Source organism: Fistularia commersonii, chromosome 18, assembly GCF_037954325.1.
Source record: "Fistularia commersonii isolate RoL2024-O1a breed Wild chromosome 18, RoL_Fcom_v1.0, whole genome shotgun sequence".
In the NCBI taxonomy this organism is placed as follows: Eukaryota; Metazoa; Chordata; class Actinopteri; order Syngnathiformes; family Fistulariidae; genus Fistularia; species Fistularia commersonii.
The window spans coordinates 13,565,683-13,587,546 of record NC_141301.1 but is presented as its reverse complement, the minus strand read 5'-3'; the positions used below and the strand labels follow the sequence as shown (position 1 = coordinate 13,587,546).

At 47.6% G+C, this 21,864-nt stretch overlaps 1 protein-coding gene across 1 annotated transcript in view; it reads left to right on the top strand.

Annotated features, from left to right (window-relative positions):
• LOC147224476 (uncharacterized) overlaps window positions 1–21,864 on the top strand; it is a 44,981-nt gene that overhangs the window by 7,857 nt on the left and 15,260 nt on the right. Inside the window, exons 3-4 of the mRNA XM_086164047.1 lie at window positions 15,823–15,880; window positions 21,148–21,396. Coding sequence (XP_086020173.1) covers window positions 15,823–15,880; window positions 21,148–21,396 — 307 coding nt within the window. The remainder of the gene's footprint in view (window positions 1–15,822; window positions 15,881–21,147; window positions 21,397–21,864) is intronic.

Genomic DNA, 21,864 nt, shown 5'->3' with positions numbered 1-21,864 from the left:
GTTTCTCTCCTGCTGATGAGTATTGGCTCATTTAGCTGTTAGGCTTCGCATCCAAAGAGTACATCGTGTTAACTGTGCTTTTACGTGCTGAGCCTTGTTGCAGATCACCTGCACGTGACGTCCGTCTGTTTTTTTTTGTTTTTTTTTAATCCTCCGCGGCTCTTCGGCTGGGTGTGTGAGAAAGTTCCCAGTCAGAAAGCCAATCTGGATTGGTTTCAGGGCCGGGCCGGCGGGCCGCTGGGACACACAGAGCATATGGCCTGAAAGGCCGGCTTTATGTGTCTGTCTGCGGGGGTGGAGATGAGGCTGATCCTCCTGCCCCAGGTGAGGGGATGAACAGGTGAGCGGGCTCATTATGAGGAAAGGTGAGCTCACCTATTCAGTCTATCTCTCCCACAGTCATCCTCTGGGAAATGTGTGTGTCCATGTGTGTGTGTGTGTGTGTACTGGTGTAATTGATTGCATTGTGAATTTCCCGCTCTTGATGTAATGGTTTTGTTTTTTAACATGAACCTTGGAAGGAGACTTTTGTGCATAAGATCAAATGGGAACCACTGTGACGCCTATTCAGAGAATAACCATGAGAATGGATCTTTTTTCCGTTTTCGTCAGTTGGTACTTCCATGAAGAAACGTGTTCATCTATAATTCTCTGTACTACTTTAACATTCTGCATCAATGGCAGACTGTCGAGGGATTCTTTTTTTTGGATAGTTTGAAAAGTGACCCTCATCGTTATTCTCCTCTGGTTTCACCGGAAACGTGTTTCGCAGCACATTGCATGTGCGAAGTTGACCTCTTGGAACAAATCACCACTTTGTCGTTCCATCTTGTTGAAGTGCTTTTGTAACCGGGCGAAATATCCCGCCGTTGTAGTCGATGCATGTTTCGCAGACGCAGCGACCGGCAACACAATTCCGAGTGATTACCTATAAATATGCAGAAATCTGCCTCCGAGGCTGTGCTGGGATTTGGTGAAAATGTGGATGCATCGGAAAATGATTGCGGTTCCTTTTCCCTGAGCTTTGAGTGGACGATCGTTTTTTTCAGAATATTTTGGCTCGTGCAACGTTTGCACATCGAGGCTTCGCAACTGGACGGCCTGATCTTCGGAGGAGACGGTGCAAATCTCAACTCTCTGTCACGTGAAACCAGTTCAGGGAGGTTAAGTTAAGGCCAGGTGCGCGGTTACAGCGACTCCACGCAGGATAATATGATAGCTGCTTTAGAAAAGGCCGTAGAACTAAAGTCCCCGCCGTTTGTAATCCTGCGTTTAAGTCGCTCACTGTCGGGTTCAGTGCTGAGAGGCATGTCTGTCTGGTGCACGGAAAGCCTCATATTTAAGTAATGGTCTGTGCACGTTTCTCCATTTTCTGTTTACCTGCATCACAATGTAACTGGTCAATATCGCTCAGGATGCTAAAACACCATCTTATTCATTGGGCGATTGAGCTTTTTGTTCCCATATTTCAGATCTGATTTGTGTTGTGTTATTATTGCGCGTAGCAGCGGTTGTAAATATTATACTGTTTGTACAGCCGGGCAGTTATAAGCGCTCTCACATCATGTTAGCGGCGCAGTCTAATTGCGGGTGTGTTGGAGGGCGCAGAAAGATGCACAGAAAATGAGAGTAATGTCACTTTTATCTCAAGCGACACCGGCTTGCGTTTCCCAAAGTGAAGAGCTTCCTCTCCGAAGGTCAATGACATGATTTAGCTCGACATGCAAAGTGCAGCCGCCATGTAAATAGATCGAGGCGTAGCCGCCTGGTCTCCTCATCGGTCTCTGCCGGCGTGTTGGAACTGAGCGCGCTCACACTGACGTGCCGGGCGCTCGGGTCCGGGTCCGTGAGGCGTCTTCGCCGAGGCGGCTGAGGTGCATTGAGAGATTTTGAATGAAACGACTGCAAACCTGCACGGCGGGCACATTTACATGTGATTTGGGTTTTTCTCCGACCGCACCGCCCCTGCCAAGTTTGGTTTCCGTCTGTCTGCCTATTTGCTTTTGATAGAATTTTCTTTGTTCACTGTGCAAACACTGATGACAGCTATAGACGAGAAAGGCGGGCCTATGATAAGCATTACTTTAATGACTGGTTATATTAGATCTGAGCAAGAACACTGCACATTTTGCTGACTTGGATCAGCGACATGCAGTCAGGCGAGGTCGAAGAAGCCGTGCCTCACTTGTCAATCTTGGAAAGGAAATATGTCAAATGAAAAATAAAGTGAAATGGTTCCATTTATATATATTTTTCTATCCAAAATCACTGGATTGCACATTAACTGTTCAAATACTGAGGAGAGACGTGTGGTGAGGCTTCGGACTTTTGAGCCTCAACTCAGATTACGCAATGACTGCTGGCAAGCTCTGTACTAAGACGGTATCGCTGTCTCTTTGAATGTCGCTATTAAAATGCTGAAACACTTTTGCTTTATGAACTATATTTCCTATGTACAGTTGTTTGTCGACAACTCTATGTGAGATACTGGTTTCTTGTGCTGAGCGATCATAAAACATCTGCCAAGAGCCACAAAGTGAGGCACGCAGTTCTCCTGCCTCATGGTAGGGGGCGCTGGTGATTCTTCTTGCGACTCCTCGGCTTATTCGGTGAATAAGCTACTCTGAAGGGTTCATATGTTTGTAAATCTGATTGTGATGAAGTCAGTGGCTCACAAACCATCAACCTCACCGGCATGTCACTGATTTGGATACGTACACATCATCACCTTCTTGAAAGAATTGCATTTTTGACAAAAATATTTTTTGGCCGATATCAACATACGGGTCCGTTTTTTTTGTGTTTTCTTGAGAAAAAAACCTATTGTAAGAAGGTGACCACATATAATAGGCAGGAATGAAAAACCCACAACACGGAAGCCACATAAATGTGCACCAAAAAGGCTATTTATCTCTAAATGTCACTATCACCGGGCATGCAGCGACAACAATACCACACACACACCGACTTGACACCTCCACAGATGAACACACAGGAGCGTGAGTGAAAGTGTGCAGAGAGTGCGCACTCACATGTGTGTGTGTGTGTGTGTGTCTGTGAGACGCAAACTATTATTAGAGACCAGGAGTGCTTCTTGTGCAGGAAATTGTATCGTTTGACAAAAGGTTGTTTCAGTAGAATCCCGCGTTCAGACCCTTTATCGATGGACTGCATTCACACTCCGGCACGCCGCCTCGTTTTTACGACTGGCGCGGAGCAGCCGGGAGGGGATGCAATGCGAAAGGCTCGTCGCTTCGCCGTCGTCTCGTGCGCTCCTGCTGCGCAGGCCGAGCCCAGAAGGGAGGAGGACGCTCGGAGCTTTATTTCTCTTCTCTTTTGTCCGCTGTCTCTCCTGCACGGCTTCGCATACCTGTATGCACACTGATACGCTTGCAGGTGCACACACACACACACGCACACACACACAAATGCACACATGAAGCACACACCTGTGGGGTTTATAGACAGACATTTTTCAGATAAAGCCTTTTCCCTCTTTGGACACACCCACCCACACACACACACACAAAGATCATAAACACACACGCTCAAAACACAAAGGAGGTTAATTCCCCCAGTATTTGGAGCTCGTGTTTTTCAGAGATAAGTTAATAACTCAGGGGTAATCATCTCCAGGGACACGTGTTTTAATGATTTCATTTGTGTGCAAATTGGATTGAGAGGCGGTGTCTCTTTGTTAGGCGTGAAACGCGGCAAAGGCGATGCGGCCGGCGGCAGCTCGTCCTTCTGGGCATGTCGTCGTATCAGCGAACGCAGACCGGGTGAAACGGTTCGTCCGGGTCGCTTCTATTCGTCTCCCGCTCGTGGTTCTCTGCCGTCTTTCCTCCGTCCTGCTCCTCATTCTCATTTCTGCAACGTCTTCGTCGGGAGAAACGCCGGCCTCGACCCGCTTGCCGCTCACCCGCCTCTGGAGTGTTATTTTATGGTTTGTGATTTATCGGATATTATCAGTTTTTTATGGCGACCTATTGAACGAGTAATTACCCTTTCAATTAGATGTTAAAGCGGATACTTTACTTAATCCTCCTGTCTGTTCTCCTCTTGTCTGTGCTCATTCACATGGGAGTAGCAGGGGGGCGGAGCCTAAATATAGAGACGTACAACAATTCATCCTCTCAGTCACACATCATATAGAAATAGAAATACAACTATTCACCCTCTCATTCATATGACACATAGAGACGTACAACCAGTGATGTGCGGTGAGGTTGATGGTTGGTGACGCACTGATTTCATCACAATCAGATTTACAAAAATATGAACCCTTCAGAGTAGCTCATTTACCGAGGAGTCACAAGAAGAATCCCTGGAATCACCAGCGCCCCCTACCATGAGGCAGGAGAACTGCGTGCCTCACCTTGTGATCGCTCAGCTCAAGAAACTAGTATTTCACATATAGTTGTTGACAAAAAAAACAATGCACATTGGAAATGTAGTTCATAAGGCAAAAGTGTTTAAACATTCTAACAGCGACATGAAGAGAGACAGCAATACGGTCTTGGTGCAGAGCATGGCAGCAGCCGGCCATCATTGTGCAGTCTACGTTGAGGCTCGTCAGTCGGCGGCCTCATCGCACATCTCTTCTCAGTGTTTGAACAGTTAATGTGAAAATCCAGCGATGTTGAATATCAATCTAAATCTGGTGAAGTTAAATGAAAAATACCTTTATAATGCAAGTCACTGATAACTATAACCATTTAATTCTTTTTTCATCATACATGTTTTCCTTTCCAAGATTGGCAAGTGAGGCACGGCCTCTCCTGCCTCCCCTGACTGCACATCACTGCATACAACCGTTCACTTCCCCACATAGAGACAGAGAGATACCTTTTATTGTCACATGTAGTTCTACATACAGTGAAATGTGACCATGAATCAGAGCAGAAGTTCTTGTTCGTCAATGGACCGCGTGTTTGTTTTTTGACCAGGTGAGGAACCCAGAGGAACCAAGGAGGGGAAGCAACCTTTATTGCAATGAGGCAAGCGCTAACTGCGCCACAGTGCCGCCCTAACTGGGATTCAATATTGACAAATAAACAGTCAAGCAAATGAAGTGATCGCTATCACCGCCGTCGAAATCAATCAATATCTTTATCCATCTGGTTGCGTCTCTGTATTTAACGCTGCGAAGTGTAGAGGGTGCATAGCCGCACCCTGAGGCGTCCATCAGGACGGATATTAAAAGAAGGTTGTCACTAGTTTGTGACTTCTCCCGTCCCGCTTTTGAAGAGAGTCATCTTCCTCTCACACAAACAACCGCAGGTGTTTTCACTTACGCTCGGCGACGAGACATTCGTCCAGGTCGGGGTTCCCGGAGCTGAGCAGGAAATAACATGATGTCATCAAACACCTTGTTCCAATGAGAGAAACTCCGTCGTAGCGAGCGCTGCCTCCACTTCCGCGTTCGCCCGATCACAACACGCGATCACAGAGGTTTGGATAAATTAAATAAAAACCTTCGCATGCAGGTTTTTATCCTTGCCGTGCGCGCGGGCTGTTTCTAAAGCACAGCCAAAGCCATCACAGCGAGCGAGGGTAGTCGCTTTACAACGTTATTGATTTTCAGATTTTGATTGCCTTCTTTGACCCGCCCGCACAAACCCCACGTGCAAGTGCGAAGGCGTTTTCCCATTATGGAGGACGAGGAAAGAGAGGATGAGCGGCTCTCCAGCGCGGGCGTAACTTATAGAGTATTAACTTTGCGGTTGAACACACAGCGCCCGTGGACGGCAGGAACCATCCATTACTGTAACATGGACAAAGTGGCGTCATGTGTTGTTGTTATTTCCCCCCTCGCTCAGATTCGCTCCTGTCCGTCCAAAGCAGCAGGAACTGGTTGCGATCTGAAGTGAAGCTCTCCTTTTACTGATAAATCAGATTCCTCGGTGACTCCTTCCTCCTCCAGCGGTGTCGCCGTGTCTGATTTCCGCTCTCGTCGTTCCTTTGGCCGCTGGGTGGATCCTTCCGGATCACCCGGGCCCCGACGGAAGCTAAGCGACTCAAGAATGGGTCTGCAAACGTCACAGCGAGGACGTCCTTGCTTGGATTCTGGCTTTTCTGTGTGGGGTCTCCATGCTCGACCCAGGTCTGCATGGCGTTCCTACGGGAACCCGGAGGAATGCCGGAACTTCTTTGGAGACCCTAAATCAGGGATCTCATGATTTGCCGCGGGCCAAATGCGACCCTCGGAGCAATATTTTGTGGCCCCCTGCCTGAAATCAAATCTTTGTGTTAGCGCGGCCCGTGCATTTTTTCTCATATGCATCTGGGGGGTTTATACAGTGCATTTAAAAAAAAAAAGCAAGGAAGAAATTAAAAAGTAACTTTGCAATGTATTTTTTGCTTCAAAATTTGAAAAGAAAATGATTTTTTAATGAAAAAAAGTCTAGTGACATCGCTAAAACATTCTTTTCTTTTCTTATTTCCATTAAAAACAAAAAAAAGGGGCAAAATTAAGACGATTGATTTAATAACCAGAATAGCCACCATTAGCCTTGCAAACATTATACCTCCTCTTATACATGCTTCCAATCCATTTTCAAATAAATTCTAGAGGCAAATTTTCCCACAGTGACAAGATTTTCTCCTTTAACTCAGCACTATTTTTAGGGTGTAATGTAGTCAATTCTTTTTTAATATTAATTTTTAATATTTATGTATTTTTTAGAGGAACAGTTCACCACATATAAGGAGTTTTATAATGTACCTGTTTACCTCCTTTACAGTAAAACAGTAAAGGAAAAATTTGGGCTTATTGTTACTTCTACTTAATGGTTTTACTGGTCCGGCCCTCGCACCAAAATGAGTTTGAATCCCCTGTTCTAAATTGTCTAGACGTGCGAGTTAGATGGGGAATGGTTGTATCTCTAGAAATCTTAAGCTCTCATCCAGTGGGATCCAGGCCCTCGTTATTTAGAGAATTAATGAATAAATGAATGAAGGAGGGTGTGTAGTTACAATCACAGTTGATTAAAATACAATGTGCAAAATCCCAGTACCCTCTTTGTTAGTTAAAAAAAAAATCCTTTGTGAGGTGAAATGATAGTAATAATAATAATAGCAATAATAATGAATTTTTTAAGTTTCCTTACTCAACTCTTAAGGACGCCGTAAAGACAAATACATATTCTAAGAAATACTGATTTCAAAGAAACTGTAACAACAATAAAAATGATGTGGTAAAAAAAATAAAAATAAAAGGGACAGTCTGCGTCAGATGGAGACGGCCACTTCATAAAAATGTGTTTTTGAGACCAATGAAAACATTGTTTTGTATATTAGTTTCCATAATGATCCCTCCCACGCTGTACATAATGGACCTTTAAAGTTAGCTTGCTGCTACAAACAGTCGTGTATCACTCAAATGGACATGCACACACACACACACACACACACTGCAGACAACACACACCATCCCGCACACACACCGCTTCCAGACTCGGCCTATTTTCTCGACAGTCGCTTCTTCTGAGAGCGCAGCGGTGGATGTGAGGCGGCTAGACAAGGTAATTTCCTGCGGAAGTCGGAGCGGAGGAAGGAGGGGACGGGGGCAGCGGGTCCGAGCTTTGGAAGGGGGGGGAAGAGGAGGAGGGGGGGGGGGGTCGCTGTCAGGGAGGAGCGGAGGATGGTAATGTTAGATTAATGAGCGAGAGGGTAAAGTTGAAGCCGGCGCCGCAAAGGGGAGGCTGCCGAGACGCAGGAAGCCAGGGTCGGAGAGGGGACGGAGCGCCGCGGCTCACCGAGGGTGATGTCACAGGCCGGCGCAGGTGTTTCGGGCGAGGGCGATGTTTTACGGGGAGCCGTGTGTCACGAGAGGGGGTGATCTCGCTCGCACCGATGTGAGAATCATAAGCTGCGGGAGGAGGCGCGGAGGGGAGTACAGGATGGAGATGGGGCAGGACGACATGGACGCGTCATGTCAAGAGGCCTCCATTGTTCCGTGATGTTTGAAGTAGTCTCGTAGTTTAAGCCGATTAACCCCGCAGGAACTGAAGAGTCAGACGGGGGGGGGGGGGGGTGGAGGCACACGGTTATGGAAAGTAACTCACTAAGTCGACTTAAATCTGTAGTTACGCTTTAATATATCGGCTCAACCTGAGTGCTTCCATGTGTTCTGACTTTCCGCTTTTATTAAATGCAAGATTTTTGTCATGCAGGGAAAAAGAAAATACCTCTGCCAGGGGACCGATTGTCTTTATTCGGCCTCCTTTCTGTCTCAACGAACGTCCGAACCGTCTTCTGTTTTTCTGCGATCTGGACTGGATTTCGGCGCCTCGTTCACATTTCACATTCTATTTGCTGTGTGAAATGGATGGAGCGGGGGGGGGGGGGGGAGGTGGGTCACGGCCGCAGCCGAGAAAAATAGGATGCAAATTGTGTCCAGAATGAAAGCAAAACAGAGGAGCCGGCGACGGCGCGTAATTATAGAGCGCGGGGTCACGGGAGCATCGTGTGTTTCTTTAGCTTGCGTGTATTTGTGGTGTTTTTGTCTGGGGAGATGTCAGGCTTAGCAATCGTCCGAGGTAACGCCCCGCTCCTCTGCACCAGCCACTTTCCAAATCGGAGGACATTGATCGGTTTCTTTGTTCTGCTGGCGCACGGGTCGGCGAACAGCGTGATAATCACGATGGCGAGAAGCCGCTCAGCCGCTCAGCCGCTCAGCCGCTCTTAATAACGTGTTTTCGGAAATCGATCTGACCTTTCGTCCGCCGCGCCCAGATCCGTCCCGTGTTTGTATTCACGCAAACTCCTCGCTCCGAGATACCGATGGCACCGTTACTGTGGTTACCTCCAGTGCTAATTCTGGTGCAGGTGAGGTGTCAGCCGTCGGACGCGGGTAAGACACCGCCGGTGCCATGACAACCACGTCGGCGGCGGCGGCGGCGTGCGTCCCTGCCAGGAGACGGCCGCGCCGCTGCACTGTGGGTCTGTAATTGCCTCTCTGGGCGAGAGCTGGCAGGCGGATACGGATTAGGAATGATGAAAAGTTGTGCGAGTCCGACCTGCGCCGTCTCACTTTTCAAACCGTCTCCCGCCACGTGTTGAACGTGAGCGTTCGGGGGTTTTAATCCTCGGATAAAGGCTGCACCGCGGCCGCCCGGAGAACTCAGAGGAGGTGAAAAATATAAACGCTCGGGTGAATACGCAATACATGCACACTTGCATGGCATTATCATATTCTTTAGCTTGCAGACAGCCAGTGGTGTGCCAAGATAATAATGGGGGTGGGAAAAAGGCGACGAAAACGATTCAACGTATGCAAATGCAGAAAAAGGATAGCAAAGCAAAGGGGCCTTTGGCTCCTGAAAAATAAATGGTGGAATTTACAAAAACAATCCGTAGATGCAGGGATTTGGAGTGAAGTTTGGAAGGCCAAAACCCAGCGGTTATTCGGGATTCAAGGATTCAGGACTTTTACTGTCATTAGCCGGAGTGCAATGAAATTTAGAGACGGCAGCTTTCAGGTTCAGTGGAATCAAAAACAGACAAAAACGACCTTAAAAAGCAGGACGCAATGCGACAACACAACAAAAGCAGCATCTCTGGGTCAGAGGTGTAAGATGGAAAAAATATATAAAAGAATCTCAAAAATATAAATAACATCTAGAAGAATAAATAGGTAAAAAGAAAAAAAGTGAAAAGTGGTTTATTGAACTGTACTGTATTTGTTCAAGTGTTCAGGTTGTGCGATGACAGCTCTTGGGTAAAACTGTTTTTCAATCTGTTTTTTTTTTTGCCTTTATATTTATATTATACAGACCGTGTGTGTTATTGTCACATTTTAACAAAGTAAAACAGGCTCGGTCTGTCAGGTCCGTCTCAGGCCGAAACCCCATAGCCGACATTCAAACGCGACCGCTAATGGACGGAAACGTGCAGGATTCGGTATCTTGTTTAACGAAAGTGGCAGGATGTCGATGGAAAACCGCCCGCTGTCATTTTACCCTCCGCATTTTCCTCGAAGTGCGAAGCGAGCGTGCCGGACCGCCTTCCGTCATAGGAGATATCGGCCGAGCCCTTTCTTCGTCGGACGCTCTTGCAGAACATACAAATGAGTCGCGATCGTTCGTATTTGCGTCTGACAGCGACGCCGTCAAGGACATCCGGCCTGCTGAATATTCATTCCTTCATTGCCACCTCTTCTGTGACTAAATCATCACAGAAATGGGTTTGAATTAGATTCACCTCTAGATTTCAAGTCAGCCCAATCTGCATGGTTTCACGTCTGCCAATCCCAGATATAAATATAGATATCGGCGAAACAGAAAGTTTTATGAAGTTCATCGTGGTACTTCATCTTAGCTATTCACTCCGCCGACAAGCATTTCCTGATTTCCCTTTCACCGTATTCCCTCCGGCGTATTTTTCCCCATACCGTCCAAATAATGGACGCAGATGGCGAATCCCGCCTTCGAAAGAGACGAATGACGCGTGGTCGCTAGAAATACTTTTAGGACCATAAAAGCAGCGAGATGCTCGGATTGCGTGTACAGTAGCAAACGTCCAAGTATATATATATATATATATATATATATATGTCTGCATTGGTGTGTGTGAGCGCTGAGGGGAAATTCCTCTCTCAGGGCTGGGAGTCCTTCCTGTCGTAGAGCTGTGTTTGTACAGCCTGGCTTTGTCGGGATATCCTACCCTGCCCATGTCTGAGAGGGAGAGAGAGGGAGAGATGGATGAGGGAGGGATGACAGGGCGGGGGTTGGTGGGGGGGGGGAAGGGGCACCGACGGAGGGGAGGCGGTGGGAAGCGGTGCAAGAAGGGGTTTTTGGGATGGAAAACAATGTTGATTTTTTTTTTTTTAAAGCTTCATTTAATAGAATTAGGCATGCCAGCGCAAATGTCTCCGGTGTTTTGAATTAGCAAAATCCGTACCAGCCGACGTAATCCTCAGCTTTACCGCCGATGGGCCGGAGGCGAAGGGGACGGGGCCAGACGAGCAGACGTCCCGAGGGGAAGGGGGTGATTTATTAGGCTCCTGTTTTGATGTCTTTTTTGTTTTTTGGGAAACTCCTGTCCTCATTTTTCCGCGCCAGACGGTCACGGCTGACGACGACCCCCCCCCCCCCCGGCCCCCGGCTAGATCTGGCTGGCAGAACCCCGTTTGCAGAAAACCGCCCCTCGCCGAGCGACGCGATATCGATACGCCGATGCCCGATACTGACCTCGTCTTATCGAAACAGCTGTTGCTGCGAGTGGATTTCCTTCTCACGACTCGTGATTCTTAGATTTCACGGTGTAATTGAAACTGCTTTTTTGGAGGCGGTTTATTTCCCAAGTAAATAAATTATTAATCCAAATATGGATTCCAGAGCGGCTCGGCGCTGTGCTTTGTCTTTAAGTCCTCGAACTCGTAGGGCCCAGATGTGGCACCTCTGATCCGGGTCCCGACAGACGATACGCAAACGATCGTTTCCAGCTTTTCGCCTCGAAGACACGGTCATCGACCAAACACAGATGGGACGGATCAGAACGATGCGGCGAGCGTTTCGTTCCCAAACGGACCAAAACGCCCACAGTGCGTTGGTGTCGTTTCACTCCTGTTTCTCCTGACGGATGGAGGTGAAGCCGGTATGTTTTTTAGTTTTTGCGGTTTTTGCGACCTTTTCAAGAAAGAGGCTGTTTCTTGGCGCCAACAAGAGGAACCAGAGACTTCAGGTCCAGGGTTTTTTCACAATTCCGTCGGAGCTCATGTGACGCAGGTGCTTGGTGGAACTCGTAAACCGCGCCAATTCCAGATCCGAGGAGGTGGGAGATCTTCTGGCCTGCTGCGCCGCGGAGGGGTTTCCTGGGGAAAATCGACATTTTGGTTCTTCGGCATGCAGAAGAGGTGCGGAGAGCGTCAACTTCCGTCTTCCTCTTCGCCTTAATGGCGGTTTTGGTTTGCGGTGCTTCAGGTTAACGTCACACCTTCATGCGGTCCCTCACTGCCCGCGGGAATGCAAATCTCACGGGTTCCCCCGGCGGAGGCGGCTACTTCCTGGAGTGAAATTCACGGTTGACGGTTCCGTCCAAAAGCAACATTTTTGCATCGATAAAGAGAGAACAGGTACTTTTAAATCCATCCGGAATTTTGGAAACGATTGAAAGAGTGCATGAATTAGCCGTGACCCTAAATGAGCTGTAACCCTCCCGGACACAAGGGGGCTCCGGATCTTTCTCAGGTGTTTCTCTGGAGCTCCGTATTTTCATTTTTGCGCTCCGCATGCCGTTCCCAGCTGTTCCACGCGTAAAGACAAGCAAACAGAAAATCCAAAACACGGTTTGTGTTCCTTCGCTCCTCGATAAATATGGCGAGGTTTATGGAAATGGGAACCCCCGACGGCGCCGAGGGCGACTCCGTCTTCACAAGCGCCGACCTTTTCCTCATTGTGTCCTTTCCCAGCTGCCAGCACTTTGGCCGGCGTGGCCACAAATGGCCACAAATACCACAGAGATGGCGTTTGTCAGTGATGCCTATCAGACTCCGCTCTCTGATGTTTACTGTTTGCCTTTCCTCTTTGCATGCTTGCTGTTTTTGTTTTGTTTTTTTTTCCCTCTCCGCTGTCCTGAGAGGCCGGCGTTTCTCTAATGAGCCCCCCTGACGTCACCGGCTCCGGGACCGAAAAACAACTCGGTAGCGGTGTGTGCTTTGGAAAGGGCGGCAGGAAGAGCGCGCTAACCTTTTAACGAAGAAGTGTTTTGTTATCAGTCGCTGTTGTTGTAGTTTTACCTTGGCAGCCCTGATTAGTGTGACCTCACACACACACACACACACACACACACACATACTCGGGACTCCTTTCCTGTACGAATGGGGTCACGGCGTGACACACCTGACCGCGTGCACTCGCCTCCACCCGCTGTGATCGGTTGGCCGCATGGAGGAGGGTGTCGGCTCAGTGGATGGAAGGATGTGTGTGTGTGTGTGTGTTTTTGGGTCATGATCGTTGAGTTGATAAGAGCTAATCAGTGAGGTAATGTTTTTCGAACGGCGCATCCTGCCTGAATGGCCGCTCCTGCCGGCTGAGCTCTGCTGACAGTTTTTTCCAGTGTGTGCGGGGAACCAGCAGACATTCTGCATTCGCGGTCACTTTTTATAACTCGCTTTTACGGTTTTCTCTCGTCGGCGGTGCGGCGGCGGCGGTTTCCGCTCGGCGGGTAATGGCTCGGAAAGGTTTTCCCTGCACACTGCTGAGATGTAAATCATGACTTTTAATGATTCTAGTTGTTCCTCTACCTGTGATCTTCCTGCTGTAATGAAGCGGCCGCAGCGCCGGTGCCGCCCTCTGCAGCTCATTAGCCCCTTCCCATGTGTGTGTGTGTGTGTGTGTGTGTGTGTGTGTGTGTGTGTGTTTGCTCTCACATCTTCCCTTGCTTCTTATCTTATCAGCTCGGTTCACTTATCAGTTTTCGTCCAGCTGTCGTGCTCTTTTGATTCTCCTCTATCAGTCCTGCCCATTTGCTTCTCCTCTGAGTTCTCCCTCTTCCTCGCAAATGGTTCAATCGAGCCGAACGACGTCGACTTCACCGGTTCTTCGCCGCCTTCCCTCGTTTCTTTTCTCCCGCCGTACGTTTACCTGACTCACCTTTTCCTCCCCTCCCCGCAGCCCGCCTCCCGCTCTGCTCGCAGGCCCGAGTAAATCCCTGACGCAGCGGTTTTACGACGCTAATTCTGCCTTCGCGCCTTCTTCCTCCTCCTCCAGACATCACCTGTATCCCATCTGATTCTCCCCCTCCCTCCTTGAGTCGTCTCTCCGCCGGCTCGCTCCTTCCTCCGGCGTTTTCGCTCTCGCGACAAAAACGTGACTATACATCCATATAGCCCTTTAGGAATCGGAAAGAAAAAAAAAAAAAAAAAAAACCCTACACAATGCAGAGGGTGGATTTGCATGGCGGGAAACGAGGGGGATGAATGGCGAGGGAGCCGGTCTGAATTATTCATTTCCTTGGAAACACCTGTCCTCTGTCGTCTACGCGAGTTCAAAGTCACCATTGAAGGAGTCGAATCCGGATTGTCCGCCACGTATGGGCGTATAACAGCTATGAATTTTAATAATCGACCAATGCGGCAGGAGGAGATACATCACCTCAAGATAGGCGTGAAGGGGTGTGACTGATGATATTCAAAATCCAGATACGGCGCAGCGGTCGGAGCCTCTGGCTCACAGCGAGGAGGTCCCTGCTTGGATTCCTTTCTGTGTGGAGTTTGCTTGTTCTCCCCTTGACTGCTTGGGTTCTCCGGTTTCCTCCCACGGATCAACGGCGTGCAGGAGGTTCATTAGAGACCCTAACTGACGAGTGGATCTCTGCATGTGGCTCTGCGGCGAACCCCGCCTCTCGCCGAACGACGGCTGCAGGCTAACCGGTATAGATTATGAATTAATGAATCGATTAGTGAGTCTGACAACTTGAATAACATCAACTGATCAATGAGACGGCAGGCCATGAGTAGAAACGGGGACACGTGGCTATTTGTTTTCAATTTCCCTGCAATCGCCGCTCACTTACACAGCGAGCGAAGAAAGATGAAGAGTCAGTCTGGGACAAACACACAAAAAAAAAACCCCGGAGACACCTTCGATTTAAAATACCACGGAAACGGCGACGGCCTCAAAAATAAGAAATGCCAGGTTGACCCGATCGCAACATGAGACCTGCTCATGCCCTGGTTATTTAATTCAAGCTAATGAGTTAATGACAATTCAATTTACAGTTAGAATTTCTCTCTCTGTGCATCCCCGGCCTGAGAGTTCTCACGGCGCCGTGGCATCAAGGTTCTGAATTACAGCCCGTGCTTCGCTTTTCATGGCTTAAGGCGCCGATAACGGCGTCCGGCCTTTAACCGCTTCATTCCACACCGTCCGATTAAATCATGAGCGTGCCAAATTCTATTGTTCGCAGAGGCCGCGATTAATTCTTCAGGGAAGAGGATCAAATAAAGGTCAGCGATACCTCGAAGTGAGGGACCGAAGAACCGACTTCCTGGATTTACAGACCTTGATTCGTTTGGAGTCGGGGCTGATTTTGTCGCCCGTTTGGAAATTGGATATAAACTTTGTGTGTATTTGTAATTCCAGTGTGACTGATGATGTGGGAACCCAGGGTTCGCACACTCCTCGGCTCTGGATCTGCGACCGGTTTGTTTATACCTCGGGGCTTGCGGCGGGTTTTCATTTTCATCTAATTTGTTTTCCAGTTTTCTTTCCATTTATAAATGGTCATTCATCGTTCGCAAGCGCGGGGTTTAAACCCGCCACCAGCGCATCTCAGTGTTTACATCAACCGGACGGCAAATATTAATGTCGCCCATCCGACCCCGGATATCTGCAACCCAGGGCTGGAGTGTACTTTCCCGTTGAAAAATGTCCCAAATCTGTTTTAGCCGTCGCTTTTTTTCTTCTTTAAAAAAAAGACCTAAAAAAAAAAATCCCAAAGTGGCAGAAAATTCGAGGGCTCTCCACTCCGTTGGAGTGGTCGAACATTAGCCCTCCTCTTGAATAAGTCGGGTATATATATTTTTTATCAAATTAGAATTATTTATATGCATTGTTATTTTTATAATAATAACAACAACTACTACAATAACAATAATAACATTAATAATAATATTGTTAATAATAATAATGATAATAATAAAAATGATAATGATGATTATGATGATGATGATAATAATAACAATGATAATGATGATTATCATTATTATTATCAGATAGTAGTAGTAGTAGTAGAGGCATTTTATTATATATTATAATAATTATTTATACGCTTACTGTGCCCTGATTGTCGTCTCTCTCTCCCACGCCTCCACAGAAGTCCTTCTCTCTGGTGCTGGAAGCCCTGGACCACGACAACACCACCGAAGAGTCAGGTAAGTGTGTAATGCATGTGTGAATGGGGGTGTTTGTGAGCCTCTTCATCGCCGTGGAGCCGGGGGGTCGTCCTTTAATGGGGATAGAGTACTTAAAAAATCATCCATCAGCAGGGAACGGTCATAAATTATGCGTTCATTTCATTTTCAGTGGTTTATTCACCAGTAAGCAGAATTTTTATTTTTTCTAAATATCAGAAGAAGAAAAAGAAAAGGTGAAAATCCCAAATGTGGTCCGGATTTTATTGTTTGAGCGATTTATTGTTTGTTGTTCTTTAACATTTCAAGCTCATTACCAACATTTTCAATTCAATGAAGCAATTACCAACATGTAAATACATTCCCCGTCTCTCCCCATGCGGTTTTACCAAATTGATGGAAGGGAAAAACCATGAAAAGATAACAACCCGCCGAACACTCGCCGGCCGGCGTGCAAGAAAACCACTTTTGAACCCCCCGCTGCTCTATGGCGCCGCGGCTTGTTTTCCTCCCGTATCTATAGAAACGTAAAAAAAACAAAACAAAAAAAAAACAGTGCAATTACATGCTTGATTTGATCACGTCTTGTTTCTGAACAATGGACGAAGCAGTTTGTCGCGTTGAGGCGGTTTCTGGTCGGGCTCTACCTGATATGCATTTTGCAAGGCGTCTGCGTGTGTGTGTGTGTATGTAAGTGTGTGTGTGTGTGCGTGTGTGTGTGGCGTTTAGGGGGGCACTTTCCCTGGACCATTAGTCCTCACAGGGTCATTTTGATGATCCTAATGTGGCGGCTCCTGAGGTCCTGCTGCAGGCCCAGGGGTTAATGCACGATTAGAGTCTATTTTAAGCCAAAGGTTGTCACTAACGCTGGATATGAATATTTATATGCCAACACGCTGCACTTCACTCACACACACACACACTTATTTATAGATACCCCGCCTTTATGGACCTCTAAAAGCTCAGATTATGAAATCTTGAATAGGGAATTAAATAACAAGCACGGCGTTTGTGCCACCGATAAGAGTGGAGAGACATGAGAGTTTCAATGAAATACGGCAGCTATCTACGTGCAATGCTTTTATCACAGGAAAATGGCGCAAGTGTGTGTGTGTCTGTGTGTGTGTGTGGATGTAAACGTGTCCCTGTTGTCTTAATGTGAGCTATCGCACGAGGTTAGGGGGGGTCCTTTATCCAGACCCTTTAATTTCCTGCTCGTCTGCTTGTTATTTCTTCTCATAATCGGGAAAAGCTCCATGACAGAGAATGTGAGCGGCATGCTATAAAAAGTATAACACACACAGATAGACCCGCGCGCACGAACACACACACACACACACACACACACACACACACAGAAACAGATGTTGCTATGCCTTCCTCATTCCTGTCATACCACCGCCCTCTTTTCATCTGTCCGCCGTGTCCTGCCGCTCCGGCGAGGGACAGCAACTCCGTCCAAAAGCCGCTTGATATAATGAGTGACTGGAGACGGCCCTGGAGATCCCGTTTCCATCTCTCATTATCTCCCGTTTGCACCTGAGCTCCCGTCGGCCTTTCGGCGCCGGGCTTTCAAAGCCGTTAGTCCGGCGGCGGCGGCAGCGGCCCGAAACCCCGGCGTCCTGCAGGAGGCCGGATTGGCTCGCCGAAGCCGACTGCTAATAACGAAGGATTACAGGGGACGGCGTCCCAACATTCAAATCTTTGGGTACAATGTGACCTTTGCTGGATTTTATTTAAATAAAATATCACCAGTAATAACACCCAAGGTCTGTTTAAGGTCGGCTCCATTTTTTTTTTTTTTTTTTTTTTTTACAACTCGGGTCTTATTTTTCTCCCAATTAGCATAAACCAGACGGCGACGTGGGGAAATGAGTCCTCTCGAATGTAATTTTATGCCTTTGCACCTCTCTTGGTTTTACCACGCTGCGGTTTTACAGGTGTGCACAATTTATATCGCCACGCTTTCATTTCAGGACTTTATGCCCTGTTTTACGCCGATGCGGTTAAAACAGATAGGAGAAAGTTTTCTCACGAAGGAGAGGCTTTCATTTTGAATCTTCAGCGTGTTTGGGAACGCAGGAACAATTTGGCGTAATTACAGGCCCTTTCATGTCTGTTTGATTTAATGGCCGACGGGTGATTAGTCCGGTATTTAGTAGATATCTACTACTTCAAGGGCACCTCATTGAAATGAATGCGGTTTCGATGCACGGAGCAACAGCTGGCGACCAGAATCACAGCGGAAAAAAAAAAAAGCGCTATCAGACGGCGTCATCTCGCATCAGAGAGCTCGGAGGAGGTTTTCTTCTCGGCCGCTGTCTGGGAAAGCGCTTCACGTCTAATGCGGACGATCATCTACCTGCAGGTGCAAACCCCATGAGGTCGATGCTTTGTCCTGGTGGCCTCCGGGTGAGGTGTGACTCAGAGGGCGGCTCTCGGCTTCTGGATTTGTCTCGCCGCTTTTATCGTAAACCAATATTTACCCCCTCCCTCTCCCCCCCGTCGATCGGCCTGTCACTGAGTCATCCCCGACGTTCACCTCCCCCCGCCTTTTCTTTGCCTTCTCTCTTTTTTTTTCGGAAGAGGAATGATTAATTCAGGGATTGCACTCGTCGGAGCGTTGGCGCATAATACGTTTGCTCTCGCCTCGCACACATACCACATAAAAAAAACCCTAGATATCAGTGACGTGCGGTGAGGTTCAAGGCTGGGGAGGCACTGACTTCCATGAGGCAGGAGAGCTTCGTGCCTCACCTACGGGCTCTTGGCACCTGTTTTACGATCAGCACAAGAAAGTAGTAACACACACAGAAAAAAAACACTGTACATTGGAAATGTAGTTCATATGAGATAAGATTTACTTTATCTATCCCCATGGTGGAAAGTCTTTTTTCAAAGCAGCACAACAATGACAATATCAATACATTTAATTATAAATATTATTAAAAGAGTAAATTAAGATAGCAAAAGATATCCACGAAATAGACAGCAAAATGAGGAACAACATGGATAAAAATAGAAACAGAGTGACAGTAACAATGACAAAATTAAACAGGATGTGAATGGAGTGACACCAACAAGGATAAAAATAGACAACGGAGTGAGGGCATGACACAGCATATGGCAAAAGTGTTTCAACATTTTAACAGCAAGATACATCCCTGGAATCACCAGCGCCCCCTACCATGAGGCAGGAGAACTGCGTGCCTCACTTAGTGGCTCTTGGCAGACGTTTAATGCTCGCTCAGCACAAGAAACTAGCATCTAAAAACAATTGTTGACAAAAAAACACTGTACATTGGAAATGTAGTTCATCTAGCAAAAGTGTTTCAACATTTAAATAGCGACATACAGAGAGACAGCAATACAGTCTCAGTGCAGAGCATGGCGGAAGTTAGCCAACATTGGGCAATCTACGTTGAGGCTCAACATATATGAAAATCCTGCGGTTTGTAATTAAAAAAAAAAAAATCTAAAACTGGTGAAGTTAAATGGAAAATACCTTTATAGTGCAAATCACTGATAAATATAACCATTTCATTCTTTTTCATTTTGCATATTTTCTTTCCAAGATTGGCAAGTGAGGCACAGCCTCTCCTGCCTCCCCTGACTGCACATCACTGCTATATATATATGTACTGTATATGTGCGTGTGTGTTTATGTGTTGTACAACATCATGTGCATCAGTATTGAGATCCAAGGGAAAGCACAGAACTCCAAACATAACCGATTCTTCTTCTTCTCACACGCCGTCGTGCCGAGAGCCTGGAAGCACCGCAGACTTTTAAGAGCCAGAGAAACAACGTCGTCCGGTTCCGATGGAGCCGAGATTCGTCCGTCTTATCTAAGCTGACCGTGACTCATCGTGCATGGGAGCGTGGAGAGGGGGACGTCAGCCCAGGAAAGGCCAAAGATATTCTCAGTAAAAGCCCACGACTGAGAGAGCCGTACGGTCTCAGGGGGGACGATGTCGTCAGCATCACGGATCTGTGATGAGTCTGATTGGATCCTCAGAGAAATATGGCAGAAAATCACCACATCCTGGCTGGCAGAACTTGTTTTATCTTTCAGCAAAAGTCCTTGAGGCTTCAATTACTCACAGAAATGTTTCTGTCGTGCTGAGTAAACACTCTCGGTACTTTTGTCAACATGAAATTCTCATTTTTTCCCTGTGTGTTTTTTCTTTTCGGTGATTGTTTTGAGTGAAGATCAAGAGCGCTTCAGCTTCTCGGCTGCAGTAAGAAAAGGGGTATGAATTGAAAAGGGTGCCCCCTTTTTAAAATACTCCTGAACACACACACACACACACACACACGTGCACGCACACACATGGTCCACACAAATGCACATTCCTTTGCGTCAAAGCAAGATGATCTCATCTCTCCATCGGGCAGTTTGTTATGTGAGCGCTAATAGCTGCCCCCTTCCTCTTTGGCTCTGTTTGCCCCTGTCTGCCTGTCTCTCTCACTCCACACACACACACACACACTCACACACACACACACACACACACACACAGAGCTTTATCACAGCCACCATCTTTTAAATCCACACATACTTGTACATTCATTGAGAAACGCATACACACATATTCTGGGTGCTTTGTGTGTGTTAATACCCTGTCAGGGGAATTATAACTGAGTTGGGGATGACAGTGTCTCTGGGAAATCCCCTCCGGGGGTCGGGAGCCGCGGCGCTCGGCCCCCGTCTCTGCCCCGGGCCCCGTCCGGCATGGAGGCCATACCCTTCTCGTGTCACCGCAGAGTTTTTTTTTCCCGATCCCACATAGGTGCCCTTTATGTTCATCGAAACGCCGCTGAAAACGTGCAAAAGAGTGTCGCCCAGATGGACTGCATTTGAAATCGTCAGGAAATAAGAACGGAGGAAGAGTCGTCCGGTTAGTCGGTGTTGCGGAGACACATCTCCGGAAATGTTACGCTAACACTGGGTTTTGGCTTCTCGTAATTATTTCTAAGTGCTTTCACGGCTGTGTTTTTACCGGTCCGCCGTAATAATCCCTGTCTGGAGGCGCGGCAGTTTAAACAGGCTCTTAATAAAAATGCCGACGTGGGCTGTCGTGAAAAAAACAAAGGTCTGCATTTGTCCGTCCGCGAGAAGTGAATGCTCCTTAAATGGCTCCTCGTAGGAGCTCTTACATTCGATTCCATTCACAGCGACCAACGGCAACAGGTTGTTTCTCTGCCTCGATTCTCCGCAAGAACATAATACCCGGCAATCTGTTTCAATCTAAATCTTGAAATCTTCTCTTCTTGCCGCCCCGCAGGTCAGCTGATTGAGCGCGTCCTCCTCTCCTCCATGTTGAACCCCGGCGAGCAGTGGCAGCCGTACCGTCACCACGGCCGGACGTTCAGCCTGGAGTACCGCCTGCGCTTTCGCTGCGACTCCAACTATTTCGGGCCTTTCTGCAACAAGTTCTGCCGCGGTCGCGACGACTTCTTCGGCCACTTCAACTGTGACCCCAGCGGCTCCAAGGTCTGCATGGACGGCTGGACGGGGCCGGAGTGCAAAGAAGGTGGGAAGCGTTAAAAAAGCAGCACATCGCTTCAGATTCTGTCCATTTCCCACGTTGTCGTTGGACTATAACATCTCGATCCAAACAACTCTGCATCGCCAGCGTTGACTCCCCTCCGCTGCTGCTAAGAAAACCGAGCAGGGTGTGTGAAAACCATGCGCCGCCACAACTATGGGCTAGCTGTAGCCAAGGCTAATGCTAATATTTATCAAAAGTATTCGGTGAAAGAAATAACTTGATGGTTTTTTTTTTTCCTTTTTCTTCCGAATTATCCTTTGAATGGGATTTTAATGTATTTCGCCCGGGCCTGCGTTTTTCATTGTGACTTCGCCCGGAGCCTGCGTGGGTTTTCTCCCGGCGCTCCGGCTTCCTCCCACAAACCAAACACATACATGTCAGAGTCGAACCCCTAAATGGACCGCAGATGTGATTATCGGTGTGAATGGCCGCCTCTGTATCCTGCCTCCG